Source organism: Adiantum capillus-veneris, chromosome 9, assembly GCF_014529385.1.
Source record: "Adiantum capillus-veneris isolate H3 chromosome 9, ASM1452938v2, whole genome shotgun sequence".
In the NCBI taxonomy this organism is placed as follows: domain Eukaryota; kingdom Viridiplantae; phylum Streptophyta; class Polypodiopsida; order Polypodiales; family Pteridaceae; genus Adiantum; species Adiantum capillus-veneris.
In genome coordinates this window covers 53,749,220-53,774,566 of record NC_140939.1, presented here as the reverse complement: position 1 = coordinate 53,774,566, position 25,347 = coordinate 53,749,220, and the positions used below count along the sequence as shown (strand labels likewise).

At 41.1% G+C, this 25,347-nt stretch overlaps 1 protein-coding gene across 1 annotated transcript in view; it reads left to right on the top strand.

Annotated features, from left to right (window-relative positions):
* LOC147450491 (uncharacterized) overlaps positions 1–25,133 on the top strand; it is a 57,928-nt gene extending 32,795 nt beyond the window's left edge. Inside the window, exons 5-9 of the mRNA XM_086520473.1 lie at positions 14,629–14,723; positions 16,376–16,624; positions 21,468–21,623; positions 22,312–22,822; positions 23,163–25,133. Coding sequence (XP_086376599.1) covers positions 14,629–14,723; positions 16,376–16,624; positions 21,468–21,623; positions 22,312–22,822; positions 23,163–25,133 — 2,982 coding nt within the window. The remainder of the gene's footprint in view (positions 1–14,628; positions 14,724–16,375; positions 16,625–21,467; positions 21,624–22,311; positions 22,823–23,162) is intronic.
* Positions 25,134–25,347: the final 214 nt, after the last annotated feature.

Here is a 25,347-nt window from a genome sequence, read left to right as displayed (position 1 = left end):
GTTAAGGTTGCCATCAAGCCACCACCCAACTACACACCTCTAGGCATTGACTCGAAGGAGGTGTATCGGTGATCGTGGCTAGGGCCACCTTTGATACACTAACACATTTTCTTCCTTCAACAACTCAAGTTGTGAGCTTTCTTAAGAGAATGTGTTAATGATTCTATCCATCTTTCTCACTCAATGCATCAACACCTTTAAACCTACTTTATCAAGGGCTTTTCACATCTTCTTTTAACCCTTCACTGCTAATTGGTGAGATAGCCATCCATGGAAAATAAGGGAGCATAAGATCGCAACAAGAAAAATAGTTCGAAACAAAATTGGTTGTTTGGTTTGATAGTATTAGAAAGGAATTGAACATTGCAAACCGTAAAAATTTTGATACTTCTTCTATTGGTGTAATTTTCTAGTTTGAACTTGGTTACTCACATTATCCTATGTTTTTTGGCAGCTAAAAGCAATCCTTGAGCATACATAGATGTCGATTGTGATCAACTGTGAACTAAAAGAATAAAGGATGATACTTTGTGGGCAGGCAAGAGTACGACAAAAGGATGGGAAAAGCGATGGGTTCTCGTTCGAAACTTGGGTGGTGGGTGCGAGTGTAATAGTTTCTCTTGTTATGCCAACAGGGATGGCTCCTAGCATTGGCATGGGTATGAGAATAGGAGTAGGCTCAAGCAAGGGACCCATGATGCAGATGGGTTTGGGTTCAAGGAGACATGGTGTGGGGTTGGGACCAGTAGTAGGTATTGGTAAGAGCTCCAACATAGGAGGTTTTTCAAATCAGGAACAATAGTATGGTGGATTGAGATGAATTAGATCTAGTAGCTTGATATTATTGTCAGCCATACTCACGTGCGTTCTTCCTTTGGCGATTCATTGAAGATACAACATGAATTATGGAAGGATATTGGCAATCTAAACACAACCACTGACCTCTGTACAAAACATGGCTTGACCTAGAATTCTTAAAACCAGAATAAATACATATGAGATTGATTAACCACGCTCTTCTTTAAACCTCTCTATATGTAGCATGATTGACTTTGTAAGATGAGAAGCTAAAAGGAAGAATTGTAGAATACCTTATGCATTATTTCTTAAGAGAAATATTTTTATTATTGTTGGAATGTTATCAAGGATTTATTAGAATCAAAACTAGCATTTCTATTTTCTGTTATGGATATAGGCTAGAAACGATGAACAATGTCTATGCATGGATTGTCCTCTGGGAAAAATTTGCAAATGGAAGCTACTACAAGATGTGTAAACTTATGAATGACAATTTTGAAATTATACGGGCTCCATTAGACATGAGAAGGTTGTGCTTACTTTTGTGATGTCGGTTGGTACACTTCCTTCACAAACATACATGACTTGCAGTATCTATATGTATTCAATACACCATTAGCTATGTGACCATTGACGCCATCATGATTCACACACCTTGTCAATAATCATAAGCTAGTCTTCTTGTTAACATTTTCTTGTATTTTTTGCAATAAAAATCATAATTAGGGATGTTTTTAGCATATCTTGCAATATCCACCCCACATCTTCCTTATTGAAGGCAACATATTTTTTAATGGTTGCCAAAACATCTTTTTTTTTGCGAACACGGCTCTCCATCCATTATGTGTTCTCATATTTCTCTAAGTGTCATCAACATTATGGATAATGACAGTTTTCTCAAAGATAAGCATGAATAAGTACATATGAAAGGTTTTCATGCATGTATAGCTATACGTTATAATAATATGATATCATTATATATAGTATAGTTATAATTATATATAATATAGTATAATGATATATAGTATAGCTATATATATACATGGTATAGTTATATATTATTTTACGTTATATATTTATATGATTCTATATAGAATAGTTATATATAAAGATGTATGCTTTGCGGTTCATATCTTCCTAGATGTTTAACTCAAAGTCCGAACTTTTTAAAAGTTATACATGTTTTTTGGTGTGTATCGTATGAGTAATGTTTGTTTTCTTTTGTAACATATTTGTGCCATTAGAAAGGATTCAATTTAAGTGTCAAAAAGATTGTAAAAATGGTTTTCATTGCAAAAGCTTGCAAAAAATACACACTCCAATGTTGGCATTTCCAAGTACAATGTTTTCTTTCAACATCCCTTAACTAACAATATGATCGTGAATTATTTTGTGCATATCAATGTCTTACATAGTTCCATATACCTTCAAGACAAAAGCATAGGTTCCTAGAAGTTGGAATGCACCATACTCACCAGCTCATAGTATTAAGCATCAAAGATTATCTATTGAGATAGGGTAATGCGCACAAGTTATTATGTTTATCTATTGATTATTGAAAATATATCTTAGAATCAAGACTACAGTCCTATTTTACTATTTTATGAATAGGCAAGCTCCACCTTGAGAGTGATTTCTTGTAATCATCTTTGAGGATTATCCAGATGGACATGGTGAGCTTTTGCTAAGAGTCACTAAAACAGGTTATGTGCACTTGTGACAACTGTAGCGACGAAAATACAATGGGATTTTTTACCCCCCGGTGTCGCTAAAAGCGTCGCAACAAGAATGTCGCTATAAGCATTGCTATATATAGACGCCTATATCAACGCACATAGCGACGGTTCAGGTCCTTATTTAGCAATGCTGCAGGACCTTACATAGGCACTTATAGCGATGTCCGAGAATAAATAATTTTGGGTGGCAGGGCAATGAATTCCCTGCCACCCATCAACCATATTGAACATTGTTTCCACAATAAAAATGCAAAACTGACAAAAGTATTTCGATGAAAGTGAATTGACGAAAGTACTACAATGATAAAATTATACACATCATAGGCAAAATCACTTGATTGTTAAGCTTTGACCAAAATGTGATAGTTATAAGACAATTGTCATTATTGAGAAAATACATCATTGACCAATAGTTACAAAAATAATGTACACACGTCACCTCATTATATGACAAAAGAAAACTAGTGCTATCTAGCTACGGATAGACTGACGTCGTCTAATTAGACGTCTCATTGTCGCATGCAATTGGCATATCTGTCGGATTCTACAAAAAAAACAATAAAACTTTTTGTAAGTATAAACAAATAATTACAAAACAATTTATTTTTTAGCTTATTATTAAAATACAACAAATGTAAGAGAGTAAGGTGAAATACCAACCATGCCCGAGCGAGAACTAAGAATGTCCATAAGGGCGTTTAAGCCCTTTCTGCCCGTATACTCACACTCATACGGTGTGGGGTCATGTTCTGTCATCGACCACTATTCAAAACATACAAAGAATATGTTATGTTAGAATTTAAAAGTACAATTATCAATAACTACTAGAGGGCAATGCAAAAACACTTACAAAAGCGGCCTCAAATGATGCCCATCCCTTGCTCCCCAAGTGGTGCGAGCTGCTTGCCTCTACTCGCGCTTTGGCTGCCTCCCTTTGTTGCTTCCACTTATCAAGATTCTCGAGTGCTGCTCGCTTTGCATTCTTCCAATCTTCTTTGGCCAACCAATCTGTCCTATTCCACCATGCTATTGCTTTTTGCACTTTAGAATGCTTGTGCTTGCATTATTCACGCATCCGCACTTTAGAATGCTTGTGCTTGTGCTTGCATTATTCGTGCATCCGCACCTTCATGAGGTCTTCATTGAAGTGCTCATCCCGACTTGACACAGAAACTCGTCATGCAACATGCTGATGACTATGTCTTTTAATTCATTTGACACTTCACACTAGGTGTTTAGTATGTAGTGTCGAAACACTTGAGAGCAAAGGCCGCGCATACACAAGATCACCTTCTTGCCGTGGTCATCCATGATGATGCTGCCACTGATGTCGACCAAGTACGGCAAGCCCTCTCACATGTGACGCATGAATCTAGGTGTCTCGGCAAGGGTCTGGAGTGGCGTATCGAGTGATGTCTCGATGGGTGTACGGACGACATGTGTCTCCATTGGAGTCTGGGCCCCAAAGCAAGGAGTGTCCCCCAACTGGGGTGACTCCCGGAGGAGTAGAGAGTAGAGAGTGGTGTGTATCCAAGAGCGTCCGATAGTCATGCAAAACCTGGAGTAGATAGCGATTCCGTAGCTGATGCGGGGGCAGGAAAAGAAGAGCGATGTCAAAGCATCAACGGCGGCATCTCCGCAGCAATCACCACCGCCACCACTAGAGCTTCGGTGCCTAGAAGAGTGTGTAGATCGTCTAGTCGATACTAAACTCTTAAAGTGCGTTGATCACTCCGAAATAGAAGGAGACGCTGAAGGAGTGGAACGACACGATGGTGCTCCAAAGAAATAACTCTCCATGTACCACCTCCTCTGCTCAGGTGACAGAGAAGAGAGAAACTAATCATCATTCATACTTGCATTAAACACACGAACATTAAATTTTAATGATGAATGGAGAAGAAAATCTGAACAAGGTATAATTTGATTTATCACAATTGCCTTTCTCAAGTATAGCATATAGACAAGAATGAACAAAACTCCATGTAAATACAATATATATTATAAAAAGGAGCAAAGTTGCTCAAATACGATGTTTATGGCTTCAAGAGATCTCTCTCTCATCCTCGCAAAACTCAGCATAACTCCCTATGTCTATATAGAGCTCTGCGTTTAGGCAGATATCCTCCATTTCATTTTGTAGGTCCTTCGCATGCATCCTATAGAGAGTAGCAACGCCAGGCTCGTCTGGCACCACCTCAGTGGCTTCCAAATCAGCATCCTCTCCTATCTCCTCCACTCATTTCGCTGTGATTGGCACATGGTGGCCCTCATACGTCCGTGCACTATGAGGGGCTACCTCTATGACATAGCACCAGTTTGGTAGAAACTTTGTAGGACGAAATACCACCTACAAGAGCCACATAGCTTACATGAGTGCTTCTAGACCAATAGCCCTCTAAAATTGGATGTTAAATATTTACAGAATTACTTGTTCACAATGCTCGGGTAGTGCGAAAGTGTCTTGAAGGTCGGTCCATTTTTAGGTTGAATCCAATCAATGAAACCTGACTCTCGTCTGCGCACAGTAGCATTGCGACCCTCCATGTTTATCTTGAACCATTGCACATGGAACAAATCCACAAAAAATCGTCTATAATCGATCCTCAAATTTTCTTGTAGCGTGCCGAAGTAAGTCAGTTCCGCCACCACAGGTTCTACATCAGAGGACCGTCGCCGACTAGATTGTTCAAATTTTTCCATGATTCCGCAATCTTGTGTAAAATTCTTTTTGTCGATCCGTTCCACCCTAAAATGGCAACCTTTACACCATGCTTCCATGTATGACTTATACTAGAACCAACAAAGATTATGAGTGGCTGTCAAAACATCTAGAAATCCACGAGCCGTATATTACAAACTTACCTTGGCCGCGCAGCCTGAGAGTACTCCCACTCCTCCTCAGTCACTTATTCACCGCACTGTTGTGCACTTCTCAATTGGTTGTGCAACCATCTTAAGCTCATGAATGCTGGTAGGCTCTCGAGACACGCCGAATAATGCATCGGTGGTCGTCTTCCCCATCTCCACTCGATTCATGCCCTTTGTCACTCTTGCTTTGCACCCTCCTATTGTGAAATCCAATTTTGCATCAATGGATTGTGAAGTATGCAAAATCTATTAATTTTAGCCTCTAGATCTTTCGTCATTTTTTTCTCAACGCCATGATTGCACATGACAATCGCAGATATGCACTCATCATCTATGGTTTGCCATAGCGTGTCTTGGGCTTTATCAAATCCATCTAGCCACTCTCCAATGTAAACTAGGGACTCCGATATCAGCCAACCTTTTGGCATGCTACCCTCCGAACGTGCCTTCTGACACACATATCCCTTGAGCGTTTTCATAAAACATTCTAAAAAGAACATCCATCTGGAATGCACTATGCTAGCTATTTCTATCTCATCAACTATGTGAACAAGAAGATGCACTTGAATTGTTAGCATGGTAGTAGGAAAGTGTTTCTCAAACATGCATACAAGCTCCGCAGCGTTTAGTTTGGCAGATGGTATGGAATCTACATGGATCTTTTTTTGTGAGATTCATTGCACCAACTTTGCAAGCTTGTAGATTGTGGTACAAACGTCAGGAGACAAGCATCCCTCAATGGCCACGGTAAAATAAAGTGCAAAACACGTCTAGCAATGATATTAAAGTCCACACACGGATATGTTACACAATTCCCACTATGATATATTCCACTTCAAACATACCTGACACATTTTATGCCAATTGGGTGACTTCAAATCAGTAAGCTTCCCTTCTTTAGTGAAACATGTTTAGAGCGAGTGCATTACGCTAGTGGACGTCCACACAAATTGAATGATCTATTTACTTTGTGTTGTTGGCCTCCTGTCAAAATCCATGGCGTTTTAGGGAGTTTTATTGATCCGTTGGGTGTTGTCTCTACGGTCAATATTGCTCCATACGATCCACATTTCTAAGGTTAATTCTGGCCCCCAAAGTATCTTTCTTGCTGCTGATGAGATGGTCCCACAGCAGATTACCCACATTCTTGAATATGTGCATTGGATCAAGCTAGTGATTGATCATGAGTCTGGGCCAATATGGTAGCTCATACCATAGAGAGAGTCTCTTCATCCCTAGGGGCAAACCATCATCACATATCTTCTTTTTCTCTAACCATGCTCAAGCAGACATCCTTGGTGGCTCTCTTCCCAAAAACCTATCATGTAACTCGTGATTCTCTGGAAGATGCGCTTGATGACCTTCGTAGATTTGCTTCTTCAGTGAGGGCGTCCAACGTGTATTAATTCTAGGTCCACATGTAACACATGATCTGTATCTGCTTATTTGAAGCCTTGCATATATACACAACACCGCAAGTTAAGCTTGAGAAAAACCAAGGTTTATAGTGTTTGAATTTGAGTATATATCATCTGAGCATTCTGTTTGTTTGAGATAGTCATGCATGGTCCACATTAGAATGCCTCTAATCAAAGCATTGCGTCGACCTGTGTGTCGGCTCATATCCACCACTTTTATGCCAATCCACAATTGTTGTAGCTCTTCCAATAGTGGACGAAGATACACATCCATATTCTTCACTTTATACCGCCCCGACACAATCAAGCTTAGAATTAGGTGCCCCTTCTTGGTAATCAAACACAGGGGAATGTTGTAGTTGACGATGACAACTTGCCATACACTGTAAGATGTTGACCTCTGACCAAATGGATTTACGCCATCCATAGCTAGAGGCTGAGCCACAAATTTTGAGCTTCCCTGGCAAAATCCAGCCATGTGTTGTATATATGCTTCCAAGCCGCGCAATCTGCACGAATCCGCAGCACACCATCCGAAGATCTATTCTCCTCGTGGCATGATGCTAGGGCAGCCATGGACTTACATTCAAAGAAATGTTTGATACGAGACAAAAGAGGAATGTCCCTAGGGATTCCCTATTAATAAAGGGGGGGGATGTCACCTGCGTGCATCCAAACTAGAGAAACCCCCCTATGTACGATATCTTACATGCTAACCTACCCCCTACATACAAAAAAGATATGGCCATTCTCGCAATGAGCCATCCCCCCTTATACGAATTTTGTACAGAATGTAATGACCCACTATTTTAAGTATACTAGTAATATGAAAATTTTAGAAACACATGCTTTTGCAAAAATACGTGTTGAATTGCAAATGAACAGAAGTGTAGATTGTAGTGTTGAAAATTTCTTACCCTTCCTGTAAGGGCAAAGTTGAGCTCACTTAGAAAGAACTAAAATCTCTCTCGCATACACACATACATGTGCAAGTGCATCAGAAGCATTATTGGGTTTGTAGTATTTTTTGACAAAAACCTGTGTAGACGCCATTTCACTTCAGAGCACAAATAGACAAACTTTCCAAAAGACACTAATTGAGCCAAACACTAATTTTAAAATCTATAACGCTTTTTATTGTAAATGCCTTTAGAATGTGGTTTCCAAAAGAGGCTACTCCCGGGCCATCTCCAAGTGTCCCATTCAAAGTTGGATTCACAAATTGGCATCACCAACTTATCAAGCTCTTTCATCACCCAGCAGACTAGTAAGAAACTAACAATCTTAAAATCTATAATGCTTTTTGGCTTTCTAAAAGAAACCTTAGTGTTGTGTTGGGTTAGGGAGAATTTCATTGTTTTCAGTGCCATGATGGAGACTTACCTTAAATATTTATTTCACTTTCATTTCATATCCTGACACATCTTGACTTTTCTTGTAATCTATTGTTTTAGAATGTTAAAGTGAAACTTCACTTGCATAATTCTAGTAAATTCTATGGATACACACATACACATATATCTATTAATGAGTTTTTTTAATTTCACATTTTATTTCACAACTTCAAATGGCTTGACTTTTCTTACATTCTATAACTTAATTCTAGTCAATATTTAGGAAAGCCTCTTTTATTAAGCGATCATCGACTGAGTTTCCTTCCCACAAAGAACCGAACCGGAAATACTATCATAAATTTAAAATTTACAGAATTTTTAAAGTATTTTCTCACATATTGCACTAGTTTTTCTTCCCTTTATCATGGTTTGCAACTAGGTAGTCTTCATTTTCAATCGGCTCAAGGCTAAGCTAAGGCAATCCTTTTTTGAACATTGATTCTACTTAAACTCAACCTAATAATTTTACCACATTCTAATTACTTTAGAAAGCCACCTGATTCTTTCACTTGTTATTGTAAAAAGAGGCACAACTTAACATTTTGTTAATACAACACTACCACTCAAAATTGTGACTACAGCCAAAACAAAAAATATTGAGGCGTTTAAAACTTTTCAGTTCCATTAGTACAAAAGAATATACTAAAACATGGATAAAGTGGTTTTGAATGAGAAGTTCTTAGTTGGTGTATTGAAAAATAGGACCCACAATATAGTTTTTTTTCTTAATAGAGACTTCCACATGTTTGTGTTAAATAAATATGTGTCTTCCTCATAAAATCATCAAGGTCAGTATGTGCAAATAAGAAATTGAAGAGGAAGAAGGTTTGAACTTCGCAAGGAGTAGAGTTTTTAGTTTTTAGCTTATTTGTGTGTGTATGTGCATTCATGTGAGTGCTCAAGAAATTTTTTTGTTTTAGAAGTGAGATAGGGTACTCCCGACCACTCTCCTTATACACCAAAAAAGTATACAAAAAGAATGACCAGGACCATGCACCCAGAATCCTAAGGTAGGCACTTTTGTCACTAGTTTCCTCTGGACTACTAGAGGCCAAAGTTATCTACACTTCTAGGGCCATGACCATTCCCTTGAAAGACCCATTTCGCTAACATGATATGGGCGTGACAGCGACCAAGTACCTCTGTTCAGAGGCCCAGGTATTGCGGGATTTGCTTTGGTCTTCCCTATGGAGTTGCCTCCTCCACGTAACTTATCGCTCACCTCACTAAACTGCCTTTGTAACCTGGCAGTTTTCCCCTAGGAAATGCCATACCTGCTTGGAAGGGCCTCATATGTAGGTTTTCCAAGTTTTTGAAAAAGATCACTATATATCCGAGTGCTGGTGCTAGGAAAAAGGCTAGGTTTAGTGTAATCCCACCTACAAATTCTAAATTCTAGATTTTGAAGGTGTGAAAACCCATGAAGTTTACAGAAAAGGACTGTGTGTCCAAGTGCTCGAAAAACCTTAGGTTTGGTGTAATCGCACCTACAAATTTTGAAATTTACCTCTAAATTCTAATTTGAAGGTGAGAATGCCTATGAGGTTAATAGGGAAAAACCTAGGTCTAGGGTAGTCCCACCCACAAATTTTGAAATTTACCTTTAAACTATAATTTGAAGTTGAGAACACCTACATAGTTCAGATAAATTTAGCGCAAAAACCTTTAAACAAAGTCAACAATTTACCCTGCCTTTCGTCATTGTTAACTTGCAATTGCTCGCAACCTATCCTAGATTTTCTCTTGGGTTTCTCAACTTGGGCTCACTCGCCTTTGTTCGTGATTGGCTATAGGACCAACTACTCTCTCTCTCTCTCTCTCTCTCTCTCTCTCTCTCTCTCTCTCTCTCACACACACACACACAACCTTGAGTGCCCACACGGGCTCGCTCAGCTATATTGGACTCTCTCATAAACGCATTGTAGGTTGAGACTAGAGTCTCATACATACACATCAGTGGCCAATCATGTAGCTTCTCTCTCTCTCTCTTTCTCTCTCTCTCTCTCTCTCTCTCTCTCTCTCTCTCTCTCTCTCTCTCTCTCTCTCACACACACACACACACACCCCAACACTAACACTTGAACACACCACACACACACAACATGGACATGAACAAACACACAAACAGGTCGAGATTGGTCCGAGACCTTCAAGCGCCGAGGTCGTCAAGTTGTAGTTATTTTATGGAGTTCCAAACGTGGACGATTGTGCAAGTTACAATGATGGATGACACGTGGAACGCCTCTCCTTGCTTGGAAAATTTAAGCTCCATTATATATGTATAGAATTACTTAAAATTTATTTTGATCAAGAAAAATTGTTTTGGCACTCTCTTTGAGACCTCTCTCTCTCTCTCTCTCTCTCTCTCTCTCTCTCTCTCTCTCTCTCTCTCTCACACACACACACACACACACACATGCACACATTTCCATTTTGGAGCTATTCAAGACCATTGTTCGATTAAAATCAGGGTTTAATGTATTAACTGTAAAATCTTAGCCAAATTTGAAGATCGTCTTGAAGTAAATCGGTAAGATTTTGGTGGCGTACATACAAACAAATTTAGCCACTCTTCAATTGGCTTTAGGAAAGTAGAGTCAAACCTTTTTTTTCTTTTTTCTTCCTTTTTTAGCAAAACAGTCAAACCTTTAGCAAAACTCACAATTGTGAGTGAATTATATTGAACAGCTCAGAAAATTACAAGGTCTCGTCACGCTCATGTTAAGCCATGACAACATTCAGGGACCATACTTACAACCAGGGTTGGTAGGGGTGGCTGCCTTGGTAACCTTTTTTGGCCTGTGGAAGGCCATAGGGTTAAGTGTGCAAAGTTGTTGCAAAATTGAGGCCATTGGATTCTTTGGCTAGATGAGCGCCACATAGCAAGGTTCTTTATAAAATATCTTTGTTGTCCCTTTTGTTTCCTTACATCACCTTCTTTGAGAGACAAGTGTCCCTAAGGGATTCAAAAGTCTTGTGAATAGAAAGCTTAAACTAAGGCAGCATTTACTTTGTTTGCATGCTTGAAAATGACTTCTATACTTCTATACTATATATGAAGCAGCTTAAATTACTTTGTTTGCATGCTTGAAAATGACTTCTATACTATATATGAAGCAGCTTATATTTTTTAAGGAAGGAGAGACCCTCCATGTGTCACTCACTCACTCACTGCTTCGTTCAAGAGAAAACCTTCTAAGACCTCTATTTTAAAATGCAAAGCTCAAAGGTAGGAAGATTTAAAATGCAAAAGTGAATAGTAACATTGCAAAAAATGAAAAGACTTTTGGGAATTGAAAATCAAAGGCTTTCTACTTTACACAAAGTAACTGAACAGTACACATAGCAAAAAGACTTTGGAAAATGTAAAGTCAAAAGGCTTTCTACTTTACATAAAATAAATAGTCCAGCTTAAGTGCACATAACAAAAAAATTGACAATTGTTGTGGATATTTTATTGTTTTATGAGAACTTAATTCTTAAAGATAAAATTTCCTTTGTTTTTTCAAAGGGTTTTTTTAAAGACCAATATTGATATCTCTTAACAATTTATGAGTGTATTTTCAGATATAAAAATTTGGCCAAAATCACAATAGTAAGTGAATGTATTTAAATCTCAAAGAAATTACAAAAAGACCTCAAGCTTAGCCGAGCCTTGAGGTGCTGAAGATTACACATTTGTTCTCTCCCAGAGGCTACCAAGAACAAATTAGGTATACTATACTAACAAACTTTTACTTGCCGTAGCTTGCCACAACGGCATCCGTGTATTTTGGAAAAAAACAAGTGTATTTTCAAAATTTTAAAAATAACTATAAAGAGACACTTCTATACCCTTTCTGAAAGTGCTTGAAAAATTGTTGGCATTGGGCACTTGTGTTGGTGTCCCTTCTCTCTCAATTTATCGGTTACTATAGTGAGAGCATGTATGTATGTACATGCACATGACAGAGACATTAACAAAAACTCAAACATTGAGTATATTTTATAAAGAGAGGAGGGCTTGCCTGCTCATGACAAAGCTCGGACATCCATGGGGTGGATATCGATGCAACTCAAGTATGTAACCGGAGAGACAGAGAGAGAGAGAGAGAGTTGATAAAGAGAGGAATTTTGTGGACAACTCACTATTAGATTTAGCAAGAGTACATCTTCTTGTGTAAATCAGCTTTTGGGATGGTAGATAGGTCAATTTCAACACGTGCATACATGCTTGTGTATTTGTGTATACGTGTGCGTGTGTGAGTAAGTGTGGAGAGAGAGAGAGAGAGAGAGAGACAGAGAGAGAGATTAAAAGGGCACTTATCAACGAGAAGAAGAGAGTAGAGAGAGGTTCCATGTATATGTATGTGTTCATGTGAGTGTGTGTGTGGGGGGAGAGAGAGAGAGAGAGAGAGAGAGAGAAGAAGAAGAAGAAGAAGAGAATTTTAATGGCGTAGGAAACTATCCCAAGAGACCTTAGAGATCTAGCCGACGAGGAGAGTTGAACTCAAGACCTGTTATTCAAGAGGAAAATGGTATAACCTTTCTATCACCCAAGTGTAGTAGATTGGTTACGCCATTTCCCTCTTGAATAAATCTTTCCTCCCCCTTTACCTTCAAGAGGCCATCGCGAGTCCTCACCTTGTTTTTCTTACTTGCAAGGTTAGAAGTTGATAAGGTTAAAAAGGTTCACAGATTCCAATATTCCAAACTTAAAAGAAATGAGAGATTTTATAAGGTTTTCTATTAAGTGAAGCAGTGAGTGACACATCGAGGGTCTCTCCTTCCTTAAAAAATTTAAGTTGCTTCATATATAAAATATAGAATATAGATGCTACCCAAAAGATGACAAGAACCTGTTTTTGCAAAAACAACCCTATTTTTCAATGGGAGATTATTAGAATGAGTACTCAGTGTGTTGTAGGTTCCCTTGTGCAAGTGTCAACAAGTTTGCAACCCCCTAGCACATGCAACCCATGATGTGTATACATAGAACCCGACTATCAGAATTTTTTATTCGTATGAGCACACACATTTCCTACATTGTTTTGGAAATTTGAAATGAACCATGGATAGGTATAGATGAGACTTGCAAGGGGGCATGCACAATGGATGACCATAGAGTGCGGACATGGTAGCTCTTGAATCACCCAAAAAAAACCCCCTCTTCTCACACACACACATACACAAAAGATGAACCAAGTTATTGTTCTTCTCCAACTTATAGAGCATTCGAATTTTTACACGGAGATATATATATAAAAGTTATTTGTGGATATCTATACTAATAGATAAAAGGGGAGGGGATTCCGGCCCCCTCCCCCCTGCCACGTGGCGACTCCTAGAGAGTCAAGGACCTCACGGGCGGGCTTTTGGACAATCACGACCTCTCTCCGTCAAGGCTTTTCAAAAAAACCATCATCGCCAGCCGCCTACTCAAGTTGGCACGCCCGGCGATGCGAAGTGTTGATCAATGCGGGGGAGAGAGAGAGAGAGAGAGAGAGAGAGAGAGAGAGAGAGAGTGGAGGTCCAGGTCCTGCTCCTGCTCTTGCATTCCTCATGTCAAGAGAGAGAGAGAGGTCCTCACACGCGCTCCAGAGAGAGCGGTCCTCCTCAAGAGAGAGAAGAGAGAGAGAGAGAGAGAGAGAGGTCTGCCTCATCCGCGCTCCTATGGCAGAGAGTGTGTGTCTCATTTTCCTGCCATCGCTGCTGCGACAGAGAGAGAGAGAGAGAGGGTCTCATTTTCCTGAGAGAGAGGTCTGCCCCAGCTCCTCACGCAATCGCAGGAGCTACCCGGCTATCCTCATGCCATCCCTACCCAGCTGCTATTGCTCCTCTCGCGGACTACGGCTCCACCCGACGACTGCACCACCGGCTCGCTACCCGACTGCTACTGCTCCTCTCGTCTATACTAATAGATAAAAGGGGAGGGGATTCTGCCCCCCCCCCCCCCCCCCCCCTGCCACGTGGAGACTCCTAGAGAGTCAGGGACCTCACGGGCAGGCTTTTGGACAATCACGACCTCTCTCCATCAAGGCTTTTCAAAAAAACCATCATCACCAGCCGCCTACTCAAGTTGGCGTGCCCACCGATGCGAAGTGTTGATCAATGCGGGCGGGGGAGAGAGAGAGAGAGAGAGAGAGAGAGAGAGAGAGAGAAAGTGGAGGTCCACGTCCTGCTCCTGCTCCTGCTCCTGTATTCCTCACGTCAAGAGAGAGAGAGAGGTCCTCACACACGCTCCAGAGAGAGAGGCCCTCCTCAAGAGAGAGAAGAGAGAGAGAGAGAGGTTTGCCTCATCCGCGCTCCTGCGGCAGAGAGAGAGTGTGTCTCATTTTCCTGCCATCGCTGCAGCGGCAGAGAGAGAGAGAGAGAGAGAGGGTCTCATTTTCCTGAGAGAGAGGTCTGCCCCGGCTCCTCACGTTATCGCAGGAGCTACCCGGCTATCCTCATGCCATCTCTACCCGGCTGCTACTGCTCCTCTCGCGGAGTACGGCTCCACTCGAGGACTGCACCACCGACTGCAGGTATAAGCGTAGCGCTCTCTCTCTCTCTCTCTCTCTCGCTTTGTTTCCACCTGCGAGCTGCAATGAACTGTCACCCTCTCTCTCTCTCTCTCTCTCTCTCTCTCTCTCTCTCTCTCTCGCTTTGTTTCTACCTGCGAGATGGGCCTGTGCCGCCGCCGTATTAACTGTCACCCTGCGCTGCCATATTATGCAAGAGCGCGGAAATGAAATGAAGCCGCCATATTATGCAAGAAATGAAATGCAATGAAACCCCCGCGCCTGTGTATTGTTATGGAATAGAATGAAATGGAATGTAATGTTAGAGAGAGAGAGAGAGAGAGAGAGAGAGAGTCTCATTTTCCTGAGAAGGCGCTGTTTTGCTTTATTATTTTAAGAAGAAAAAATTTGTGTTGGTTATGTAGGCTTTGGAGATGCCAGAGATGCACTTTCAATACAATATGCTAAAACTAGAATTTGTGTTGGTTATGTAGGCTTTTTGGAGATAAATTGTTTCATTATTTTACAACATCATGCCCTTTTTTTTATAGATAATTGTGACAAATTATTTTAAGAGAAATTTGTGTTGGTTATGTAGGCTTTGGAGATGAATTGCTTCATTATTTTACCACAAATTACATGCTAAGCACTAAAAAACGGATTTTGAAATTTTGAAAGTACTTTTGAGAATTTTGAAATTTAAAGGGTATTTTGGGAATTAGCACAAAAAGTGCTTGAGGAGCTTCCTGTTCGAGATGTCAAGGGGAGAGAGAGAGAGAGAGAGAGAGAGGGAGAGAGAGAGAAAGAGTAGGCGTGTGTTGTTTTTTGATGCGATCGATCCTCGCAAGGGTGCATTGATGTCCAATAGCAGGGTCAGGAAGCTTTGAGCTATTTTAAGAGGGGTCATTTATAGACCTTGGCCTAGGATGTCGTCTCTTGGAATGCACTGATTGCGGGAATGCACTAAGCCAATATTTGCGGACGCCCATAAAGTTGCCAGTCACGGCCCACACCTACTGCGTGTCAATGCCCTTGCTATTCCACTCGAATGCCTTGCCACATGTATTAGCGTTGCCACTACCCTCCTCTATAGCCCCTAGGCGTATGTATATTCTCTATTGTGGTAGCCACCGGCTAAATGACCACCAAAGAACCCTAAAGAGATTTTCCTCTTTCCCCTCTTCAACATCCTTGGCTACTCACAATCGTCAACAATCAAGGAGAAGATGGTAGAGAGAGCATTCTCTGGGGAGATGGATGAAGTGGGGTTATAGGTGAAGCTTCAATGAAGGAGGGTGTTGTGTCCATCTTGAGGATCGCAAGGGTTGGGGATCGCAAGAGTTCCCCATCACGGCCCACACCGTGATCGAGAAGGCCTTGCCACATGTATTAGTGTTGCCACTATCCTCCTTTATTGCATGCAGACATACGTATATTCTCTCTTACGATAGCCGCCGACGGAATGCACTGATTGCTGGAAATGTCCAGCTTGAAATAGCCAATATAGCATTTCATTTCATCTCCCTCCTCTCCACGTGAGATTGAGACTGTGAGTTACCGTCATCAATTCCCGAGGGTGTTCGGCATGCAGCGGTGACCACAGAACCTCATGCCCCCGCACCCGCCCCTCATAGGTCTCAGCATGGCGCAGTGTTGGCCACCTGACTCTCACGCAGGCTCGCCATTGCAGCCTTCCTTCATCCTCCCGGCTACTGCAGCAGCACACGCCATCCTCCTCCGGGCTACTATAGCAGCGCACGCGGGCTGTCATCGCTTTTCATCGCCATCGTCATTTTTGTGGGCTCATTGCCATCTGAGCCTGCTTACTGCAGTAGCGTAGCCGGGCTCAACATCCTCCTCTTGGCTACTGCAGCAGCGTCATCGCCATCTCTGCGGGCTCTCATAGAGCTTGGCCCTTTGAAGACGTTTAGTATAACATTTCATTTCATCTCCATCTCCCTCCTCTCCACGTGAGATTGAGTCTGTGAGTCAGTGTTCAAGAAAAATGTGTTTCAGCTTATTATCCTTTGAGTTTTAAACTGGATCAGAGCCCTATGTGAGTAGGGCTAATCACTAAACAACAAGACAAATAAATTAAAGTGTACCTCACTCGCAGATGGGAACAGCTACCACCGGACACTAGGGGACACTCTTAACAGTTGAGGGTTTGAGAGAAGCATTGACAACATCTTGAGCGCACTCTGTACCACCGGACACTAGGTGACACTCTTAGAACAATATGACACTCTTAACAATTGAGGGTTTGAGATATGGCAGCGGATATCACCCTGCAAGACCTTTTGGTGGTGTGAGCTACACTTTTTGAAACGCTAAAAGTTTAGGTTGGAATCCCCTCCATTTGGTGCTTGGTTTTCCAAAGTCTACCAACGGATACAAAAAATAGGTCTCATAGACCTTGGCCCTTTGAAGACATTTAATATAACATTTCAAGTTGTTTCATTTGATACATGTCCTCTCCACGTGAGATTGAGACTGTGAGTGAGTGTTCTGGAAAAGGAGAAATTCTGCCCTTCAATTCTAGCATTGCCTTGGTCGACATGTATGCCAACTGCCATGTACTTCATAAAGCACAAAAGGTGCTTTCAATGAGCTTAATTTATGGGATGTCGTCTCTTGGAGTGCACTCATTGTGGGATATGCCTACACATCAGAGAGAGAGAGAGAGAGAGAGAGAAGAAAGAGAGAGAGAGAGAGAGAGAGAGAGGGATGGGCAGCCGCTCTCTTGGCCCTAACCAAGTTAGGCATATCCGTTGCCCGAGGTGGCGATGGACCTGCAAAGAAGCAAATTGTAGATGGACTAGGTATCATCCACACAGTATGCTCCAAAATTCAAGCCTCATGTGAGAGAGCGGAGGCATCACAGGTTTCCTATAGAGAGAGCATTCACTGGCTGAGCCAATCACAATATGAGCAAGGGGTTTATCTTCATCGTCTAGAGGAGCGGATGCAGCTACAGATTAATGGTATTTTGCATCAGTAGAGCTCAATGCAAGGACAACTTTCTCGTATAGAAAGCAACCAGGCAAAAATCATGAGTCTCTTGGAGAGGTCCGTTCTTGACAAGGATAGCATTGATTTCAAAAGCATTGTGCCTGAATTACAAAGTACTATCAACAAATTGACCGCCGTAGCAGTACAACATACTATAGGTTTCTCCGAAGTTAGATCTATCTCAAACAAGCTCCATGCATTGGTAACGACCCATTGGCCCAAGAAGGGGATTAATGCCGTTGGAGATGTTCCATCCAGTTCAAAGCAAGGCAACCCTTGCAAGAAGTGAATTATGTAATCGATAGTAATATTCACTTCTTTCTCATTATAGACATAGCGGATCTATATTTTGGTGGCTTTGGGGATATTGACTACATTTTGGGGGAGGCTTATGTCTGTAGTCTTCTTATTTTGGGGGAGGCTTATTTTGCTCATGACTCTTGGTTGTCTTCTTTGGATACTACATTCTCAGAGGATCTCCATAATTGTAGTATTTTTGTTGCCATTGTGTCTTTTGGGTCACACCTCCCGTTCCCCGCCCCCCCTCACCCTCTCTCTCTCTCTCTTTTTCTCTCTTTCTCTCAAGTTATGTTGCAGTGAAACTCTCTCTCTCTCTCTCTCTCTCTCTCTCTCTCTCTCTCAAGTTATGTTGCAGTGAATCTCTCCTCTCTCTCTCTCTCTCTCTCTCTCTCTCTCTCTCTCTCTCTCTCTCTCTCTCTCAAGTTATGTAGCAGTGAATCTCTCTCTCCTTCTCTCCCTCTCTCTCTCTCTCTCTCTCTCCCACACACACACACACACGCACACATACACTCACACACACACACATACACACACACAAAGTATTCTAGGTGTGTGCAATGTCTGACTTCTTTCTAGATATGACAAATGTGAAGCACTTCATAAAGCACAAAAAGTGGGAGAGAGCTTCCTATATAGGATGCCGTCTCTTTGAATGCATTGATTGCCAGATATGCCCAATTTGGGTAGGGTCAAGAAGCTCTGGGCTATTTTTGGCAGATGCAAAGCGAGAGTGTCTCTCCTAATGTAATCACATGCACACCATTTCCAATGTGGTATTTTCTTTTGATTGCGTAAACGGAATGTACACAACAACACAAGCCTCAATGCAACTCTACCAACTCAAATGGGGACCTGTCACCATGGTAACTCTTCATAATGAAGCACTTCGGGGCTGATTTGGATGCACCTTTGAATCCGTCTTGAGCAAAGGTTTCCAATGGTCAATAATGGGATAACGTGGCGACTCCTCAAGGGTCAGGGGACCTCAGTCTGGCGAGAATCCGATTGACGTGCAGACCGGCGCGTTGTAACCACAACGGAAAACTGCCAGCTGAAACTTAACCTACAATCGTCGGTGGGCTAATCGGATGGACTCGCTCCCACAACTATATCCTTAGTAGTAGTTAGATGAGATATAGAGAGATAGATATAGAAGTATATAGACATTTACCATGTGGGTTGGCAAGCCTCCTCTCACTGACTCTCTCAAAGAAAGATAGACATAGTTGGGAAATCCTTTCTTCTCCGTACTCTCTTCTTAACACTAGGTTGGTAATGGGACACTTTTATGTCCTGTTAAGTGACCATTTTCCTTGAATTATGTCAAGAGTTTCAAAATGATGAGGTGCTATCTATCTAGAAAGTTGTCTCATGAGCTGAAAAAAACTCCACATTTTTTTGGAATATCAATTCCATAACCTTGTCCTTGCACAACATTTCACAACCTAAACTGTGTGAAAAAACGGGTCCTGTTTTTGGCTTTTTTCAACTTTTTGCAACTATACCACTCTAGAATTCATGTTTGTGAGGTCTATAATGCTAGAGAACCATCTTTAGTAGTCCTATATATGTCCTGATGCTTCTAGGGAGAAATAAATGTTAAAGTTGTAAGTTATGACCAAATTACCAAAATTGTCAAATCCTGTTTTTTAGCCAATTTTAGCTCTTCTATGATTTTTTTGGTGGCTTTCATGATATCCAAATGCAGTTTTGATTTTCTATGTCGCATTGTTAGGAAATAAGACGTAGCTAAATAGATAATTGAGTAGATTACTTAATGGAGAGAGACAGATTTATATACACGAGATTATAGAGTAGGGAGAGAGAGAGTACACACGATATACGTGGTTCACCCAATGTGGGATACGTCCACGGGAAAGCAGCCACTCAATGGCTTTAGTACTTCAAAACAAGAAGTAGTTTACAAAGGGATTATACCCTTAATGGAGCTCCCGCCTTGCTTCACTCTCACCACCTCACACTCACCTTGTTGCATCAACTTCACACTATTAAATGTGTGTAGAAATGGCCTCCTTTTATAGGCCAAAAGGGCTGCCCTCTCTTATGAGAGACAGCCATGTGTAGCCGCCCTTGTGCGAATAAGTCCAAATCGGACCCTCCAATTCGCCCATGTGTGGCTGCCCTTGAGAAGAAAAGTCCGCTTTTGAATTCGGCCACCGGCCATTGAATTCGGCCACCGGCCACCGGCCATTGACTTCCGACCATCGGCCACCGGCCATTGACTTCCGACCACCGGCCATCAGCCATTGACTACCGGCCACCGGCCAACCGATCGGTTGTTTTCCGGCCGCCGTCCGGCCATAATATTCCGGCGAAAAAGAATATTCCGGCGAAAAAAAAAGTCTCGGGGGCTTCCGCCCCCGAGGCCTTTAAAGTTGCCCCTGATTCTTGTCTGTGAAAATTTTGGTTTCCGGTGAGTGATTGTCCTTCACGCACGATGGCTTCTCCTCATAATGGGGGCCTTACAAATGTGCGCTTTTACCACAGAAAATTACAAAGGGGAAATCAGGCTCCATACTTAACAATATTGTAACATAAAGCTAATATTCCTTGAGTTTTGGGGCACCTAATACCCTATTTTGCATAGTAGACAACGATGGTTGATTTTTTCAATTATAGAAGAAAATGAAACATTCTAGTATATCAAGTATAGCTTTTTCAATATTGTCAGTTTCTTGTGACTACTACATGCATTTTGTAGGTAGTAACCATATCTAGTCATAAGGATCAAATTTGGCTAGATATTGAATAGTTTCTATGGGATTCTACAACTCATAATGCTGAACCCAGTTTTTTCATGTTTGCTGTATTTAGCACTTCATCTTTGTCGCCAAGATTCCCCTTGGTAAGAGATGTATTATTCTTTTGACATGCTCCATGGCTCCTTATGAACCCAAAGGACAATAGGGAACTAAGAAAACATGCATATATTATTTGTATTGAGCGTGGCTATAGAAACTTTGATGATAGGTTTGCAGAATGGTGAAAATTCAACTTTTTGTACCTATTTCTTTTGGCAAAACAAAAAATAGTGAGTGAGAATCAATCATATGTTGTGATCACCAACCCATTGAAGTTCACTAGGGAATTTATCTCAAGTCCTACAAAAATCCCTAATCTTATTTTTATGCAACAAAACGTAAGAAATGACTATTTTGATGAAAATGTACTGGTCCATCAACTTTGGAGGCTTGGTGTGACCAAAAGATGAGAAATTTTACAAGGTTCTTATTTTTCCCATTTGTAGTAGGCCTTGAACTATAACCTCATGAAAGGATTTTACAAAATGAGTGGATCTACTATGGTTTTGGAGGTTTTTTTCAAAACCCTGAAAGGACACTTTTATGTCCTGTTAGGTTACCAACCTAGTGTTAATTCTCTAGATACTAACCTGTATAAACCTGTGAGTACTTATAGGAGTTCTTTTTTGGACAGATGGCTATTGGTCCAAAGGTGCTGTCTCCTGGACATGCAAGACGTAGTAGGATATGTCAAGCCTCTCGAGCTACGCGACGTGCAGCAGCGCGAGATAGAGTTCGACGTTCTCTGGGTGAGATTGATGTGCCTCGCTAGGAAGATTGCCAGCATTTGGTAAACGTGAATCCATGCAATGAATTTCCTGAGGGAAGGATTGCATTGGATGTAGATAACGAGTCAATTCTCTTGCAAAGTTATGTAGGGATTGAAGTGGAAGACAATTTGGAAGCCAATAATGGAGATGTTCTTGAGGAGCCTGTTATTGTCTCCAGAGAGGGAGATTACTCCAAAGTTGAGACACTTTGCCTATCTATCACCTACTTATATTCAGAGACCACTTCCTTGATGCAAATCTCTATGTTGTCTATTTCTCACGAAAAGTGTATTCTTCACAACATAGGCAACTTGGATTTTGCATGTTCCTTTTGTGGTGGTTTAGCTTGGAAAACGGAAGCAAAGACCATTCGCACATTTGTGGGGAAGAGTTCTTGCAACTCAGAAAATGTTTCTTTGCCGCCATTAAGTGAACCTCCTTTAGAATTAAGGGAATTGATGCACGGGGGTAATACTAGAAGTAGAAAATTCTTGAAACATATCAGAGCATACAATAGTGTGTTGGCATTTGCTTCTTTGGGAGCTCATATAGATGAATCTCTCTGCCAAAGAAAGGAATCTATACCTTCAAGGTGCATGGATCTATTTATCATAACATTGGTCCATTGATGCCAGAAGAGCGATCAAGTCAAATCCCTCGCTTTGCTCAGTTGTATTTTTTTGACACTGAGAATGAGTTGCAAAACAGGATGAGTCATGTTTCTAATCTCAAACCAGATGTTTTGGAAAGCTTGCAATCGATGATGCATCGAGTTAATCCGTATGTTCAAGCTTTTAGGGGGTTTGCTACAATGGTCCAAACTTCCAATATTCCTGAGATTAGGATGGTCATTACTGAGAAGCGTACAAATGGCTGGCAATATGTTGCTCCAACAAGTGTGGAAGTTGCTGCAATCATGCCTGGTCAGGGTGAAGAGAGCAACATTGGCCATTGTGATATTGTGTTGAATCTTTTGGGTGGTGGTCTAAAACGAATCTCAAATTGCCATAGGTCATACATGCCTCTATTATATGTGTTGCTATTTCCAAATGGTGAAGAAAATTGGAATCCTTACATACCCCAAGTGAAAAGAGAAGAAGTAAGCAGAGAGCGAGTAAATGGAAATACAAAGTATAGTTCTACAATGGATTTCTACAAGTATAGATTGCAAATTAGAGATGACACGACACAATGTATGGAGGAGTTGAGGCTTTTGTGGGTTCGTAATCATCAAAGTGATTACGAGAGATGGAACAAGGGATGATAGAGAACTCTTATTGGGTGCTAATGTTGGAAGAAGGGTTGTATTGCCTTCTTCGTATGTTGGTGGCCCTCGCTATATGCACCAGCTGTACCAGGATGCCATGGCAATTGTACGCAAGAAAGGAAAACCTGATCTCTTCATTACATTCACATGAAATCCTGGATGGAAGGAGATACAAGATGCATTACTTCCTGGGCAAACATCCAATGATCGTCCTGATCTTACTGCCGGTGTTTTCTACCATAGGTTCAAGGATTTGATGGGCTTGCTGATTAAGAGAGCTATTTTTGGTTAGGTCATTGGACACATTTCTGTGATTGAGTTCCAAAAGAGAGGCCTTCCTCATGCTCACATTCTATTGATACTTGCATATGAGCATAAGCCAACAGAGACATTGCATTATGATAAGATTGTGTGTGCAAAGCTTCCTGATAAAGTAATGTTTCCACAGCTGTATGATGTTATCAGTCGGTGTAATGTGCATGGCCCGTGTGGAAACTTGAATAAGAATGCTCCATGTATGAAAGATGGGAAGTGCAGGTTTAAAGATCCTCGAAGCTTCAGTGCATCGACTACTGTGGCTAGAGATGGATACCCAACGTACATGAGGAGGGATGATGGAAATTACACTATTCGTAATAAAGTGCAAATGAGTAATAAATGGATTGTTCCATACAATCCATTTTTGTCAATAAGGTACAATGCACATATCAATTTGGAGGTTTGCTCCACTATATCCGCTGTGAGATATCTCTACAAGTATGTGTATAAGGGACATGACAAGGCCACTGTTGTTCTACAAGATAGTGAAGGGCTTCTAAATGAAGTTACAAACTATCTTAATGCTCGATATGTATCAGCATCTGAGGCTATTTGGCATATACTTTGGTTTCACATGCATCAAGAGAAACCTAACATACAATGGCTCCAAGTTCACTTGCCTCATCAAAATCAAGTCATCTTTAGCGACAGAGCGACTGTACACAGTGTGGTGGAGGGAGATGTCATCAACAAGACAACGCTCACTGAGTGGTTTGTTGCAAATCAACAATATCCAGAGGCCAACGATTTGTTGTACATAGACTTCCGTAAAAAGTGGGTTTGGAAGCCAGCAAGTAGAACATGGACTCAAAGACAGATTGGTGACATGATTGGAAGAATGTACCACATTGTTCCCAATGCTGGAGATTTGTACTATTTGCGTATGTTACTCAACATGTGCAAAGGATGTAAGTCTTTTGAGGATATTAGAACCTTCAATGGTCGAGTATATGACACATTTAAAGAAACATGTAATGCACGAGGATTACTGCAAGTTGATGATGAATGGTTTCTTTGTTTGGAAGAAGCTTCTTTTCAGCAAACATGGCAACAATTGCGCCTACTGTTTGTAGTCATTTTGGTTTTTTGTGAACCAATACATCCTGGTGCATTCTGGAATTGCTTCTGTAAGGAGCTTTCTGAGGACGATGTATATCATATGAGGGTTCGCACAAATGATGCGAATATCTGTGAACACATGGCACAAAACCAAGCTTTGTCAAACTTAGAGACAATGCTTCAACACTATGGAAAGAGGCTCTCGGATTATTCTAGAATGCCCCAGGTGGATCACACCTTGCAAATTATGAGTGAGCATGGAGTGCCGCCTGAAGAGTTCATGTATAACAGAGAGGAACAAAGAGTATTGTCTGCTCAAATGGAATCATCTTTCAATGTTGGGCAAAGGGAAGCTTACAATCGGGTTTTACAAGCAGCTTGCATAAGCAGAGGGACTGTTTTTTTCTTGGATGGGCCAGGTGGAATGGGAAAGACTTATCTCTACAATGCTTTGCTCTCTTGGATATGCGGAGAGTCCAAAGTATCTTTGGCATGTGCATCGTCCGGGATTACAGCACAGCTTCTTGACAACGGAAGGACTGCACACTCTAGATTCAAGATCCCTATTGATATAACTTCTGAGTCCACAAGTAACATTAAAGTAAACAGTCATCTTGCTGAGCTGTTGCGAATGAGTTCACTGATCATATGGGATGAAGCCCCCATGGCTCATAGACACGCTTTTGAGGCTCTTGATAAGACACTAAGAGATGTCATGAAAAATGACATGTTGTTTGGTGGAAAGGTTCTCCTCCTTGGTGGTGATTTCAGACAGATATTACCTGTTGTGCAAAAAGGGGGAAGAGAAGACATTGTTAATGCATCTTTGTTCCACTCATACATTTGGAAACGTACAGAAATCATGCATCTAACACAGAATATGTGAGTGGTCAATTGTTTAAGTGATGTTATTGAAAGAGAGTTTGTGCAATGGACACTTGATATTGGTAATGGCGATGTTTGTGATGGGGACATACTTGATAATGTGGCCCTGCCGGCTTGCATGATGCTACCACAAAATAATTTGCAAGCATTGGTTGCCTGCATATATAGAGACCTTGAAAAATAGACTTGCCATGCATCCTTTTTCAAGGATAGAG